This window comes from Ceratosolen solmsi, unplaced genomic scaffold (genome assembly GCF_000503995.2).
Source record: "Ceratosolen solmsi marchali unplaced genomic scaffold, CerSol_1.0 scaffold6, whole genome shotgun sequence".
Taxonomy (NCBI): domain Eukaryota; kingdom Metazoa; phylum Arthropoda; class Insecta; order Hymenoptera; family Agaonidae; genus Ceratosolen; species Ceratosolen solmsi.
The window spans coordinates 14,540,513-14,554,828 of record NW_011948414.1 but is presented as its reverse complement, the minus strand read 5'-3'; the positions used below and the strand labels follow the sequence as shown (position 1 = coordinate 14,554,828).

Here is a 14,316-nt window from a genome sequence, read left to right as displayed (position 1 = left end):
ACAATTTTGTTACATTATTGATATATAGTATAAAAAAGATTAATAAATTCATTATTATTACTATTATTATGTGTATTAGTATTTTATTTTCAATGAGTTTTATTGTAAGACTATAAAGTGTGAGTCAAATGTACATAACTATATTTTGAGCAGCTGCATTTTCTATAATTTAAAAATTACTATGCAAGATTTGGAGTGTTACTATCCAAGATCTACAAATTTGTCCTAAATGTTTTCTTTTTATTGCAGCGTAAGAATGTAGGCATCATTTTAATAAAATAAAAATGCAACTATTTGACCTTGAAAATTATTAATAAGTACGTTATATCTCAGGATCAGTAAAAATATATAATACATATAGTTGTATAAATAATAAAACTTTTTAAGACTTAATACTAATGATTGTTCTATGTAATCTATAAATTATTAAAAGCATGATATAAAAAATAAAAAACAATTATATCAAAATTATAGTAAATTACAAATAAACCACGATAAATACATTTTTTCACTGTTAACAAAAAAATTCAAATGAAAAAGTAAAAAAAATTGATAAAATAAACAATAATTATTCTCGAATTTTTAATATAACACTGATTTTTTATATTGTTGTCAATAAAGTAAAATAAATTAATTTAATCAAGTTATTTTTATTTGATCCATTACCAAAATAATAATGAATTTAATCTCATAATCTACATATGCTAATAAAAAATTTATTTCAATATATACAGTATATATTTATGAATTTCGTTAAAAAGTTTAAGAATTGAAATTTTTATTGACTCTTCTTAATAATTTATTTATGTCTTGGAAAATTCGGATTTCATCTTTTAGATAGAAGCTATTTTAAAATTTTTTTAGTAAAAATTAATTGTAAACTAATTACTATTATTATAAATTTCATTAAAATAATACAGTAATTCTTTATTTACGTATAAATAATATATAGTTATATTATTTTATTTTATTATAACATTATTAATATTTATAACAAATTAATTATTTGTTACAGTTGATACTTTATTAATATAACGAATCAATATTAATTTTTCTATATTTGGATTCTATAGTAATTAATTTTTTATATAAGTATGTAATATCAAAATTTGTACATAATGATAAGCATATAATATTTTATGTATAAATTTATATTTATTATTATTTGTCCATTTTCAAAATTACGTATTTAATGAAATCAATTACTTTTTCCTATTTTAAATATTTGTTATATTATGTAATAATAATAAACGTCATTTGTTTTACAGATTCACATCTTAATAGTAAATTTAAGTGATGTACTAAACTTAATGCATAATTTAAATAAAAATTGTAATAAATAAATAACGCATTAATAAAAATTGTAATATTTATTTTATATAAAAATCGTTTAATTTAGTTAATTAAAACTATAAATATGCGTGAAAATGTCAAGGTATAATATTAAAAACATTCTATAAATTAGTGTTTTCTATTTTATAACCCTCATTTTAAATTTTATTTTTAATATATTATGTTTAAATAAACAATTAATTGGAAAATTTTTAGGAATTCAATAATCACAGTATTTGGAGAGCTTGTAATAAAATTCGTGCGGCTGTCAGTCGAATTCATATAAATCTTTGGGATTATTTTACACCTTTAGATACAGAACAAAATAATTTAATCTCAGGTGAATCTTTTAGTTATTATTTTAAACGGTTTTGTGCCATTTTTAACGTAATTATATTTCTCTTTAATTTTCATTTATAATTAAAATATAGAAATGACTTTAAAGTGAAGTAATACAAAAATTATTTCTTTGTATTTATATTTATCAACTGAAAATGAAACAATCACACAAATTTACCTTTGGTTAATTTCCATCATAATTATAAGAAATGTTTTATTCATATTTTTTAAAGGATACCTTTTCAAGTTATTTGACTTTCATCTCTTTATTATTTATCCGCTCTTTTATTCAATTTTGTATTGTTTTAAAATTATCGATTCGGAAAAAATTTGTAAACAATTTATTTAATTTCTAAATATTCTCTAGATTAGATTATAATATCTTCAAGTAATATTGTTTATATAATTACTGCATTTCCCTTTATTATATTATTTGATCGTTCGATTAAATGTATACATTATATTAATAATGACATATTGTTATTCATAGAATGCGATTCTTTGTTACATTAATAATTTATTTATACACACAATATAGAATACTGAATATTACATTATTTAGTATTTATATTATATTTATATTACAGTTTTATTACACTTATACTACTTATATTAACTTTATAAATAGATATTATATAATTATTAATTATAATTATATTATATTAATTATTATAAAATATTCACATTAATTGTTAAAATAATATTACTAATTTTGTGTTATAATATACCTTTCGCAATGATTATTTTGAGTTTTATTGCTGCTTTTTAATAAACTCAACTAATAATGCAGGAATAATTCTTTTAATCTACATTTTTCTATTAGTAACTAGATCATTTTTTTAATATTTATTAATGCTAATTAATACTTTTGGAGGTTATTGCATCTTTTGTAAAATGAGAAATAAATGTTGAGATATTGTTTGAAATATTGAGGAATAAATATTTTTAATGTTTTACTTCTAATTTCTTTTACTTTAAATGTTTTTTAAATGGAAAAAACACAATGCTGAAAATAGAGATATTATTAAACTCGATTCATAAATATTTACATAATATCAATATTTTATATTTCTACACCCTAAATTTATAAATAATTGTTATTCCGATCCTTGGTATAAAAGGTAATGAAGGAAACCTGTAAAGGTTGAAGTTGTTCCATAAATTATATACTTATAATTCTACATTTTTATAAATTAAAAAATTAATTTTCTTATAGATATTTGTACAGATATTCATAGATTCGGAATTTATAATTACAAATTCCATTCTTTAATAGTATTTTGTTTTCATGTCCATTAATCTATTGATTAAATGAAAGCTATCGTCTCTATTGAGTTCTAAATTTTTGTTTATTCATTATATTTTATATAATTTATATATATCTCATTTAATTAATAACATTAATAATTAAAAAAGCAGTGTTAGGTATTGTTGAAAGGATTAAACAATTTTCTAACAATGTGTTATAATTGACATATTTTTAAGTTTTAGCCTTATCCATTATAAAATCTCGTTGTATACTATAAGGATTTATATATGTATATGTATAAATTATTTCTTTTAATAATATATACTGATTTCTTTTATATTGGAAGAATATTAATTTGAATTAATAAAATAAATATATTTTAGAATAATCCCTTGTATCTATTGTCTTTTATATAAAATTTCCGTTAACATCAATGAAAAACTAAAAATCCAAAAGATGCCTATTAATTTATTTATTAAATGAAAACAATTTTATTTTTATTTTCGTTGTTAATTCTATTAGTTACATTAGCATTTTTTATGCATCTCTAAGATAAACACTTAATTTAATAATAGTAATTAATAATATTTTTAATTAATGTATTAAACTTAGTATTTAATAGAAAAAATCACGTCTTTATTTAAAACTTAATAAAACGTAATAAGAATTTAAGATTTAATAATAAAAATTTTAAAGGTCTAGAATGCTCTAAGGAAAAATTGGAAAAACAAATTTTTGATTAAATGTTTTTTAATTTGAAATAAAATATTTTTATAAATTTATTTAATTTTTTGAGAATTAAAACAATTAAAGACTAATTTCTTTAATATGCGTATTTTAATGATTTATAACAAAAAAAGTTTTTTCTTGGTTTGACATATTATTTTCTTGTAAAAATTGGTGATTTAACTTGTTATTTTATTTGCAGTCTATATCCTAAGAATTAATAGTTAATTTGTCTTTCTGTTTAAATTAATTTCTAGAATATTTTTTACAAGCATATCAGCAATTATTTTATATATTTATAAAAAATATATTTATATATTTTTTATATCTTTTTTTATGATGATTGTAAGTGTTATGATATGTTATATTATATTTTATGATACTTTCATTTCTTTTCGTGAAATAATTTTACCGACAATTTTTATCTTTCGAATGTAACATCGTATTTATTATTTTCCTAGTTTATATAGAATCGATAAAAATTTAAAATAAGAGCGGAGAAGAAGAAGCGAAGTAAATAAAAAGTATAATAAGAAGTATCAGCCCTATTCTTTTTTATGTTTCGAATGTTCCAATGTTTAACGGCCTAATAACGAAATTACATTTAATTTCTTGAAGCGTGATATATAATATACTTATCATTATATAATCTTGTTCTGAAATTTTCATAATTTATAATAAATTATTCATTTTCATCATTGTTATTATATTAAAAAATCTTTATATTTTTGTTTATTTATTTCACAATGAAAAGGGTTGAAAAATATATAATAAAGTTTATTCTTTCTAGAATTGGAGTTTATCACTGTTTTATCGGGATCATTGGGAAAACAAGTTGGTCTTTCAAATCAAGAAATTTCTGAACTCGCGGATTATTTTCGTACTCAAGATGGACGAATTTTTTATACACAATTTTGTACTATTATTCAAGAAAATAGTAAGAATATTATTAGAAACCGTGATTTTTGTATAAATATGCGAGGCTTTATTTAAATGTTTAGTTGAAATAATATTTTGTTTACAACAAAAATATCATATTATTATAATGAAATTAAATGATTAATTTCAGCTTTACAAATTTAAATCTTCAAAGCTAAAAATGTTCAATATTTACATTCATTTTTCAATTAATATTTTTAAAATACTGTTCATATGTTCTTATTGCGCTTTAAATGAAGATAATTTTAAATTTTCATATTACATTTACAATGATTCTGAAACTTTTATATTTTCAACATTACATTTTTCTTACATTAACACGTAAATTTTAACACCTAGATTTGTTTTTAGCTCCATAAAGAATATTTTATTAGATAAAGCAGGACTTTTTTCTTATTATTTTGATTAAATTTAATTTAGTAAAATTGATTTAATATTATATTATATTCTAAGTAATTCTAAAATATGACTCATTATAAACGTTATTAAAAACTTTATTCAACTCGTTTAAGTCTCAATTATTTGGTATCGTTTTCATGTACGAAAAAAATTTAACAAGAAATCTTTTTATAATGGTTTTATACTGAGAAATTCCCATTTTATCAATATCGAATGCTTGAATACTTAAATTTGTACTCAATATGAAAAAATAGTAATTTTATTGAAGAATATAAAGATTACTTGCAAAAATAATTAAATTGTATACATATAGTGATATTGCTGTATTTCTAATAGCTAAAATAAACTAAAAATATAACGATGTATTGCTGTAACCGTAGATTCTTATTTTTAATTATTATACTTAATTAATTTTTATTATATTAACAAGTAATAAATTTGGAGAAAAATTTTCCATGGATTTCTTAGTTTGTCCGAAGAAAGAAAATTAGAAATTATTATCACTAAAATTGCTTCTTGTATTAACCGCCAACAAATTTTGATAAGACCTTACTTTCATGATTATGAATTGGTATGAATTTAAAATCTATAAATATTCCCAAATTTAATTTTCTACCGTTTCTTCAGATATCAAAAAATTGCGGAGTAGTGACATTTACACACTTTGCTCGAGTATTACATTTTTTAGACATTAACTTATCACCCAACGAAATGTATTTGTTAATAAAGAAATTTTCAAAAGACAATTATTCGGTCAATTATGTGGCTTTCATTCAAGCTATTGAAGAGGTTCAAGATTTCTTTGAAAAAAATAAAGCTAATCAAGATGGAGTAAGATATATTTCATAGTAAATGAAAACAATGTTTCTTTATGTGACTACACAGACCTTTAATTGTTATAATTAATCAATATTATGAATATCTAAAAATAATAACGATAATATATATTTTTTAAATCTTTATTGCACATTGAATTCAAAAGTGAAACATATTTTTAATAAGTAACAATAAAACATTATTGTATTTTATAAATAAAATTTAAAATACAAATATAAAATTTCTAAAACTTTCAAGTTAATTTTTATTGTTTCTACTTCTGTTTTTCTTTGACATTTATTATTATTATCATCATCACTGCAACATGTTTATTCTTATAATCAATTATAATAGTATATGCGCACTGAAAACAAAATAATCTTATCTTTTAGATGCTTTTGGATAAATTCCCAGGAAGAATAATATCGGTGAATTTACCAAAATTAAATCGACCCGAAATTGGTAAAATAAAGACTTCTTGTGTATTTCCACAACAGTTACATTTTTTATCAGTCGATACAAGATCAAAGAGAATTAGAAATATTGAAGAAATTATGCTAAGGCTTCAAGAGCATGCTTTTAAAAGTCAGATACGAGTTGCAGATCATTTTCAGGTAATATTTTATTTAAATAATATAATAAATTAGAATTTAAAACATATTTTAGTAGTACTATTTATAATATAAATAATCTTATAAACATTGAAATGTTTAGTTAGAATCTTCATTTTATTTAATTTTTAGGATTTTGATATATTTAATGTTGGAAAAATAAGTGAAAATCAATTTCAAAGGGGTTTGAATGCTTTTAGAAAATCTGCTCATGGTAATCTTTATTTAGCTGCAGAGGAAATCGAAAATATAATAGCATTTTATAAAGATCCAAGTGATATAGAACGAATTTGTTGGAGAGCATTTGAAGATGATGTTGAACAAGGTAGGGATAATACAAGATATAATTTATATTTTATATTAAATTTGAATAAATTATATATTCAAATATATATTCTTTAATAATATATATTTAATAATATAGAGCTGTGTACAAAATCAGTAAGTTATGAATAAAAATTAACGATGAATTTATAAAAGTAAAGGATGTTTATTTTGTTTTTATAACTATGATTTGTATTTTATACAAATAGATATGTAAATGACAATAGCTGCAAGGCTACCACTTAATTAAATATTTTTTATCTGATATTACTGACTGATGATAAAACTTGAGATAATATATGTATATCCTACTAGATGGCTCTGCATGTTATAAAGTATAGTTTCATTATTAAAAAAGTATTTCTTTCAATATAATTTTAGTAAATAATTAGTTTTATAAATAGTATAATATTCATTATATACTTAAAATTTTAACAAATAAGATATTTTAAGAATTTATATATTTATATGTAATATAAATTAATACCTTAAACAATACCTTATGCTGTTTAAACAATATAAAAATAGTAATGTTTTGTTTTACAAAACTTATAAATATATATTTTGGGTTTATATATTTAATTTATTATATATTGCATTTTATTTTGATTTCTTTTGATTTATTTTTTTAAATATAGTTGTATTTATTAGCGATGATAATTTAAAGAATCTTTTTGATTTAGATATTTCTAAAGAATCAAATGCATTTTTAAAATATTGCTTGAACAGAATATTAAACAAGAGGAAAGTATAAAGCAAGATAATAATAGAAAATTTTTAAATTTAATTATTTTACTATTTCAATTTATTCAATTATTTTTTCAATTAGACTCTTGCATGATAATTATTTGATGAATGAATCAGTCAAAGTTGAAGTAATATATAACATCAATATTATATGTAAAAATTATCATTGTTATAATTTCTTTTTAAAAATAAATTTTTTAAAAATTTTTATGATTTTTATGATTTTTTTGTTTATTATAATGTATGTACATAAAAATATTCCTAAGTATTTTTTTTTAATACCTTTTAACAATATTATTTTATAGTTCCTTATAGTTATCAGCTACCTTATAGTTCAGCTATTATGATTTTATTTTATAAAAAAATTTATATTGATGTGTTTAAATGTAATTAAGATTTTATTAACTTATTTATTTATTTTTTAATATCTACATATTAATGTTTTTTTATTTCTCTAAATATTATTTAAAAACAATTATTTTTAATAAATTACAGTATTCACAAAAAAGCATTTGGATAAACAGCCAAATTGTAAAGTAGTTGCTCCTCCAGTAGAAGTGAAAAAGCTTAATCGATTAAGCTATGGGGAATGGGATTGTTCAGAAATAGATTCAAAACTTACATCGACAGTATTGATGGAAAAATTTTATACAAGGTCGCTTAAAAAAATAATGCAATGTATTGAACAAAGAAGGTTTTCCTTAAGACAATATTTTCGGGATTTCGATAAGTAAAAAAATTAAATCATTTCTATTCAATACTTATAAATATATTTTTACCGAACTTCTTAAAGTATTAAATTTTATTTTTTTTTAATTTTCTTTAACCTTTAAAATTATTAACATTATAAAAAATCGAGATTAGAAACATATTAATATTTAAATTATTAATGAACGAAATATTTAAAGTATTATTAATATTTACTTCACTATTATTTAATTTTTTAGTTTAAGTTCTATAATTTCTTTTTGTATATCACTAAGACCGCCGAAAACTAATAATAACTATAATAACTAATAAAAATTTAAAAGAGCATTCTTTTGGATGTTTAGAATTAATCGAGGACACGTATCAGGAGCTCAATTGCGCCAAGTTTTCACGGCTGCAACGATTTCCCTTACTCGAGAGGAAATTTTGTCTTTAGAATTCATGTACAATGATAACTTAGGCTTTTATTATTTAGATTTTATAAGTAAATTGGAACAATTATTGGATGAATCGTCAATTTGTGAGAAACAGCAATTAAAAAATAAATTGGACATTTTTAATTTGTCTGAAAAATGTCCAGCTCCCGAAGAAACAGATATTGATTTAATTTTAGCAAAAATAAAATCCAAAGTCGTTTGTAATGGAATCAAGGTACTACAATATTTTTGAACCGAATTAAATTGTAATACGAGATTAAATATTTAAAACATACACTAAAAATCATAATAGTGAATTATGAGTTTAAATTTTTCAAATTATTATATTTTATAATACAGAATTTCTTATTGAAAAACAAATATTTCTGTCTTTATTTCTTTACTATTTTTTTTTCATATCATATTATAGTATCTGTTATAACATCTCTTTGCATTTTTCTTCAATATAAAACATAAAGCAATAATCTTAATAAACGGAATTAAGATATCAGATTATTTAAAATGTAATTTCTTTTTGATTTTTTTTTCTAGTAATATTTGATTTTTTCTTAAAAAGGTATTAGTTTAACTCTACTTTGTAGAAATTTATTCATTAACTACTTTTTTGAATATATGTAAGATTATATATGTATGATGTATAGGGCAAATACTCAAGATATTTATTTGTTAAAAATTTATTTCACGTATCGAAAACATAATTTTCTTTCTGTGGTATTATTGAATCGTAATCGTGATATTGCAGTTCTAACAGTGGATAGCAGTTCTAATCTGTTTTATTTGACCTTCATTTGACATATTTACTTTAATCATATTATATCATAATCTATTTTAAAATAGTTTAATCATATTATGTAATTTATTCTAAAATAAAAGAAAAGCAACTTACACAGATATTATAATTAGAAAATTTTCTGTAAAATTGTGATAATTTTTTTATAGTACAATCTATTTTTTAATTTTTATTCATTTTAATACATAATTTTTAAATAAAAATTTTAATAAAAACGTTTCTAACAAATTTGTAAATCTTTTAACTTTGTATACAATTATTTATTTTTTTTTATATCATAATGAAAATTTGTATCAATGTAATATAGTTGTAAAATAGTAATTTTAACTTCATTTTCTGAAGTTATCAAAAACAGAATCAGTATGATTGATTTTTAGAATGAAATAAGCCTTAGAATGAAAATAGAATGTAGTATGTTGATTTAATATCATTAAATTTAAATGTATTACTTTAATTAAATTTTTTATTTATAAAATAATTAAGTAAATTATTCATTTATGAAACTATTACTTTCATTATATTATTCATAAAATATTGCCATCAGTACTTTTTCCTATTAATTTACTTAAATGTTTAGTTTTTCGAATAAATGAATTATATTTCCTTACCTTTAATACTAATATTTTTACAGGTAAATGAATTTATTCGACATTTTGATTTAAGGAACGAAAAAATTGTAACAAGATTGCAATTTGATCGTGGACTCGATCAGCTTAAATGCGATCTCACTCGTACAGAAGTAAATAGCCTCATGGATCATTTCATAGCATCTCAAAGGTAAAGTTATAAAGAACAGTTAAAAATTTATTACAAAATAAATTAAAAAGTTTTTTATTACTCTATGTATAATTATTACAAAAGGCAAAAGTGTCGTTTAATTAAAATTGTAATTAATATCATTTTTTATCTATTGTAAGAATTTATAGATCATAATTTTTTTTCTAATTTTATCTTACTTAAACAAAAAAAATGTATTTATTTAATAAAAATTTTAATTCTTATTTAAATACGTAGACCAAATTACATCGATTATTCAAAATTTTCTGATGCGGTCGAAGGAGCGATGGTAAAAGGACAACTGGAGAAGTCTCCTTTGGTGATTCCAATACGTCATGTACCGACCAAAGACACTACTCGCTCCTTTTTGAATTTCGATGAGCGGCAAATTCTGACACGGGGACTGAATGCTATCTCCGCGTACGTTGACAATAATTTAGAAGAACTTTTTAAGGTGAATTTAACACATATGTGTATTATCAGCTTTTTACTGTTTGATTTCATTGCTAATTCTTGTTTTAATCTATACACAATCACTAATTAAAGTTTAATTTTTAATAAGTTGGAGGTAAATGTAATGCTTATTTAAAACTTATGTGTACAAACAAATAATTTATTGTAATTGTTTGTAATTGTGAATATGTGTGAATTAATATAAAAAATCAAAATAAATAATTTATAGATTAAAATAATGATAATTTTTTAAACTGACCGAATGTTTGAAATAATAGTAGTTTTTTAATTTGTAGTGATTTTTTATATTATGACAAAGTATTTATTTATTTATAACAACTTTAAAAATAACTTCGCTAATATATGATTACACATACTTTTAAATATATCTATTTTTTATTTTTATAAGTTATTAATATACTTATTAATATTTTTGTTGATTCAATTTTTTTATGAAATTATATTATATTTTTAGGATTTCGATAAGAGTTTAAATACTGGAACTGTGACGAAAAATGAATTAATTAGAGTTCTTAGTATTAGAAATATTATTTATAACCTTAATGCTAATGAAATCGATGTGTTATTCAAGTGCTTTACAACGGGACATATTAAAGTGGAACCTAAATTTGACTATCGAGCTTTTTTAAATGCATTATACATATTGCGAGAGAATAATATGATTAAAACATGAATGTAAAAATTGTATATTATTCTTAAAATATATTTTTGGTATTAATTTTTATTTTACTTTATTTAGCTTATTAGTAAAATTACATTTAGGGTATTTAATAATAATAATAATAATAATAATAATAATAATAATAATAATAATAATAATAATAATAATAATAATAATAATAAATAAATAAATAAATATCAATTTGTTATCGTTAATAATTCGATTATATAGAAGTACATTACTTTCATGTAGTTGAAATAAAGTAACAGTCTATAGTTTTTAAACTTATAAATATACTTTTCGAAGTAAGTAACAACTTCGTGATCTACAAGAATTTTTGTTTTTATAAACTGACGTAATAAATTTATATAAAATAAATTTATATATTATATTGATATATTATATTATATTATATTCATTTAAAAATTTGTATAAATTTGTATTTTTTTATATTTAAAATTATTATAGATCACGAAGTTGTTACTTTATTTCAACTAACAATAAACTAAAAATAAACAATAAAAAATACACATATATGCTCATGATATACAATAATTAATACAATGTACAATAATTAATAAAAAAAAATTAATATTGTTAAATCACAATTTTAATTCATACATAATTATTATTTTCTTATTCCTTTTGAGAACTCTTCAGGAAGTAAATATTGTAAATTTTATTTATTTGTAGAATATAAGTGGAATTATTTTAAAAATAAAAGCAGGTAGATATCTATATAAGTATTACAATCGAATAAGAACTATTTTATGAAGATTAAAATCATTTCAAAGGCTTAAATATTGAATTCAAGTTAAAATTAGTGAACATTTTTATCTGATAAATTTCAAATATTTTTGTTTAAGGACAGTTACATTACATTCGTATTATAATTTTTACATTGAATACATTACTATAAACTTATCAGTATAAGTCTTTAATGTAGTGAGCCTCATCTTTTTACATTATGTATCATTAAATATTATAGTATACGATAACTATACGATAACTATAATAACGTAAAACGATAAATAATTATGAAAAGAATGAATATTTTTTAATATTATCAGCATACATCTACTTTAATTTTATTTAGCTTATTTATATTTACACTGAATACCTTTAATTATATATTTAAACAAAAATTTTTATATTATTTATGTACTTTACGTAAATAAGTTTTTGTCAAAAGTTTGTAGGGATTTGAATTTAATTTCTTTATGTACAAATTTGATTTCTTGATACGAGTTATTTTAAGTTTATTAATAATAAATTTATTCTTTCAATAAACAAACGTTAAATTATTGTTTTAATAAATTTATATAAATATTTATTTGCATTTAATTAATATACATATTTATATTTATTATTTTGATTGCTTTTTATATTGTATTTTAATTTAATATACGTTTTATGACAAAGCAAAGCTAATAATTTTATTTATAGTGCAACAATGAATCTCACTAGAAAAGATCAACAACATTTATATATTTATGTATAAATCATTTATTTAAAAATATAACTACAAATTCATTAACCACTAGTTTCATTTTTTTAAATTGATATCTACAGGATTGAAGTTTTTAACTAGGAGTAAAAGTTAAAATGCTGTCTCTTATGTCGATTTGGGTATTTACTTTGAGTGCGCCACGTGGCAAATGTCCTTACAATGGTGCTTCACCTGGCACGTGGCAATTCCCCATCGGAAAATGAATTCTACATATAAGGGGGCACATTACTTCTTGACTTCTTTATATTACAGGTTATCCAATTAATTGTATTAATATTTTCAGAATTTTTATATTTAAACCGTCAATCTAATTAACTAGTAATTTTTTCAGAACCCCGTATAAGTGACAATGAATAATTATATAGAAATAATTAATTATTAAGAATGAAAACAAAGTTGTTAAATAAAATAAAAATTTATTATAGAAAATTTATCCTTAAAAATGCAATTTATTTTATTGATTTGAAAAATAGCATTTTTGAAAAAAATTACTTAATCTTTCTCTATTTATTAATGTACACATTATGTGCATGTACGCACGACCGTATGCTACGCGGGCTCACACACCAATTTTATATTATTTCTTTGTACGTTTATAGCATTATAGTACGAGTATATGTTTAAAGTTAATATATAATAGCAGTTATGATATTTAAAGGTTGAATTAAAAATGTATAAACCTATACTTCTGCATATATGTTATTTAAATATTATTAACTTAATATTCGTTCTTTCAGTCTTTTATTATATTAGTTTTAAAAAATATTTAGAGAATAATATAATAAAAATTATTATAAAAGAAATATAATTAATTGATTATAATATTTGTTGTATTTTTTGTATATAAACAATTTTTTATTTTTAGTTTTTAATAACCGATGATTTAAAATAAAGTACAATTTTAGTATCTTATTGAAATAAATATATAATTTGATTTTAAACAATTATTAATTGTCAATAATACCAAGTTATTTTTGAAAATTATAAATAATCCTTTACATAAAAATATTATTGTAAATTACTGGACCATTGTAAATATCAAATGGGTGAAAATAATTTGTGTAAAATCTTAATCACGTTAATTTTTATTTATCGGAAAAAATAATTTTTCAAATTTGTCAAATATGAAGAGAAGATATTTAAATAATTTTAAGTCAGAAAGAAAAAGTAGGAGTGAAAATTGCAATGCTCAGGTAAATCGTAGTGGAGAAAGATGAACGCAGTGAGAATCAGAAGTCAGGAATTGCCATCTCTGGTGAGATAGATTGCAAGGATTTTTTCAGAGTTGAAATTGTGAGAGAAGAAGAGATGTATTGAGAGGGAGAAAAAAGAGAAATGAATTTGTGTGTGTGTGTGTGTGTGTGTGTGTGTGTGTGTGTATGTATGTGAGTATTTATATTGCAAGCGTAGGTGTGTTTGCATAAGAGATAGAGGGAGAGAGAGAGAGAGAGAGAGAGAGAGAGAGAGAGAGGGGGGG

General features: G+C 20.3%; 1 protein-coding gene across 1 annotated transcript; it reads left to right on the top strand.

Annotated features, from left to right (window-relative positions):
• Window positions 1–1,400: 1,400 nt before the first annotated feature.
• On the top strand, window positions 1,401–11,341 carry LOC105368481 (uncharacterized). The gene is made up of 12 exons (XM_011507492.1): window positions 1,401–1,435; window positions 1,549–1,672; window positions 4,437–4,626; window positions 5,423–5,555; window positions 5,612–5,815; window positions 6,193–6,414; window positions 6,544–6,736; window positions 7,978–8,212; window positions 8,535–8,841; window positions 10,049–10,194; window positions 10,432–10,648; window positions 11,123–11,341. The coding sequence occupies exons 1-12, from the start codon at window positions 1,418–1,420 to the stop codon at window positions 11,339–11,341; spliced, it is 2,208 nt and encodes a 735-aa protein (XP_011505794.1). The 5' UTR covers window positions 1,401–1,417.
• Window positions 11,342–14,316: the final 2,975 nt, after the last annotated feature.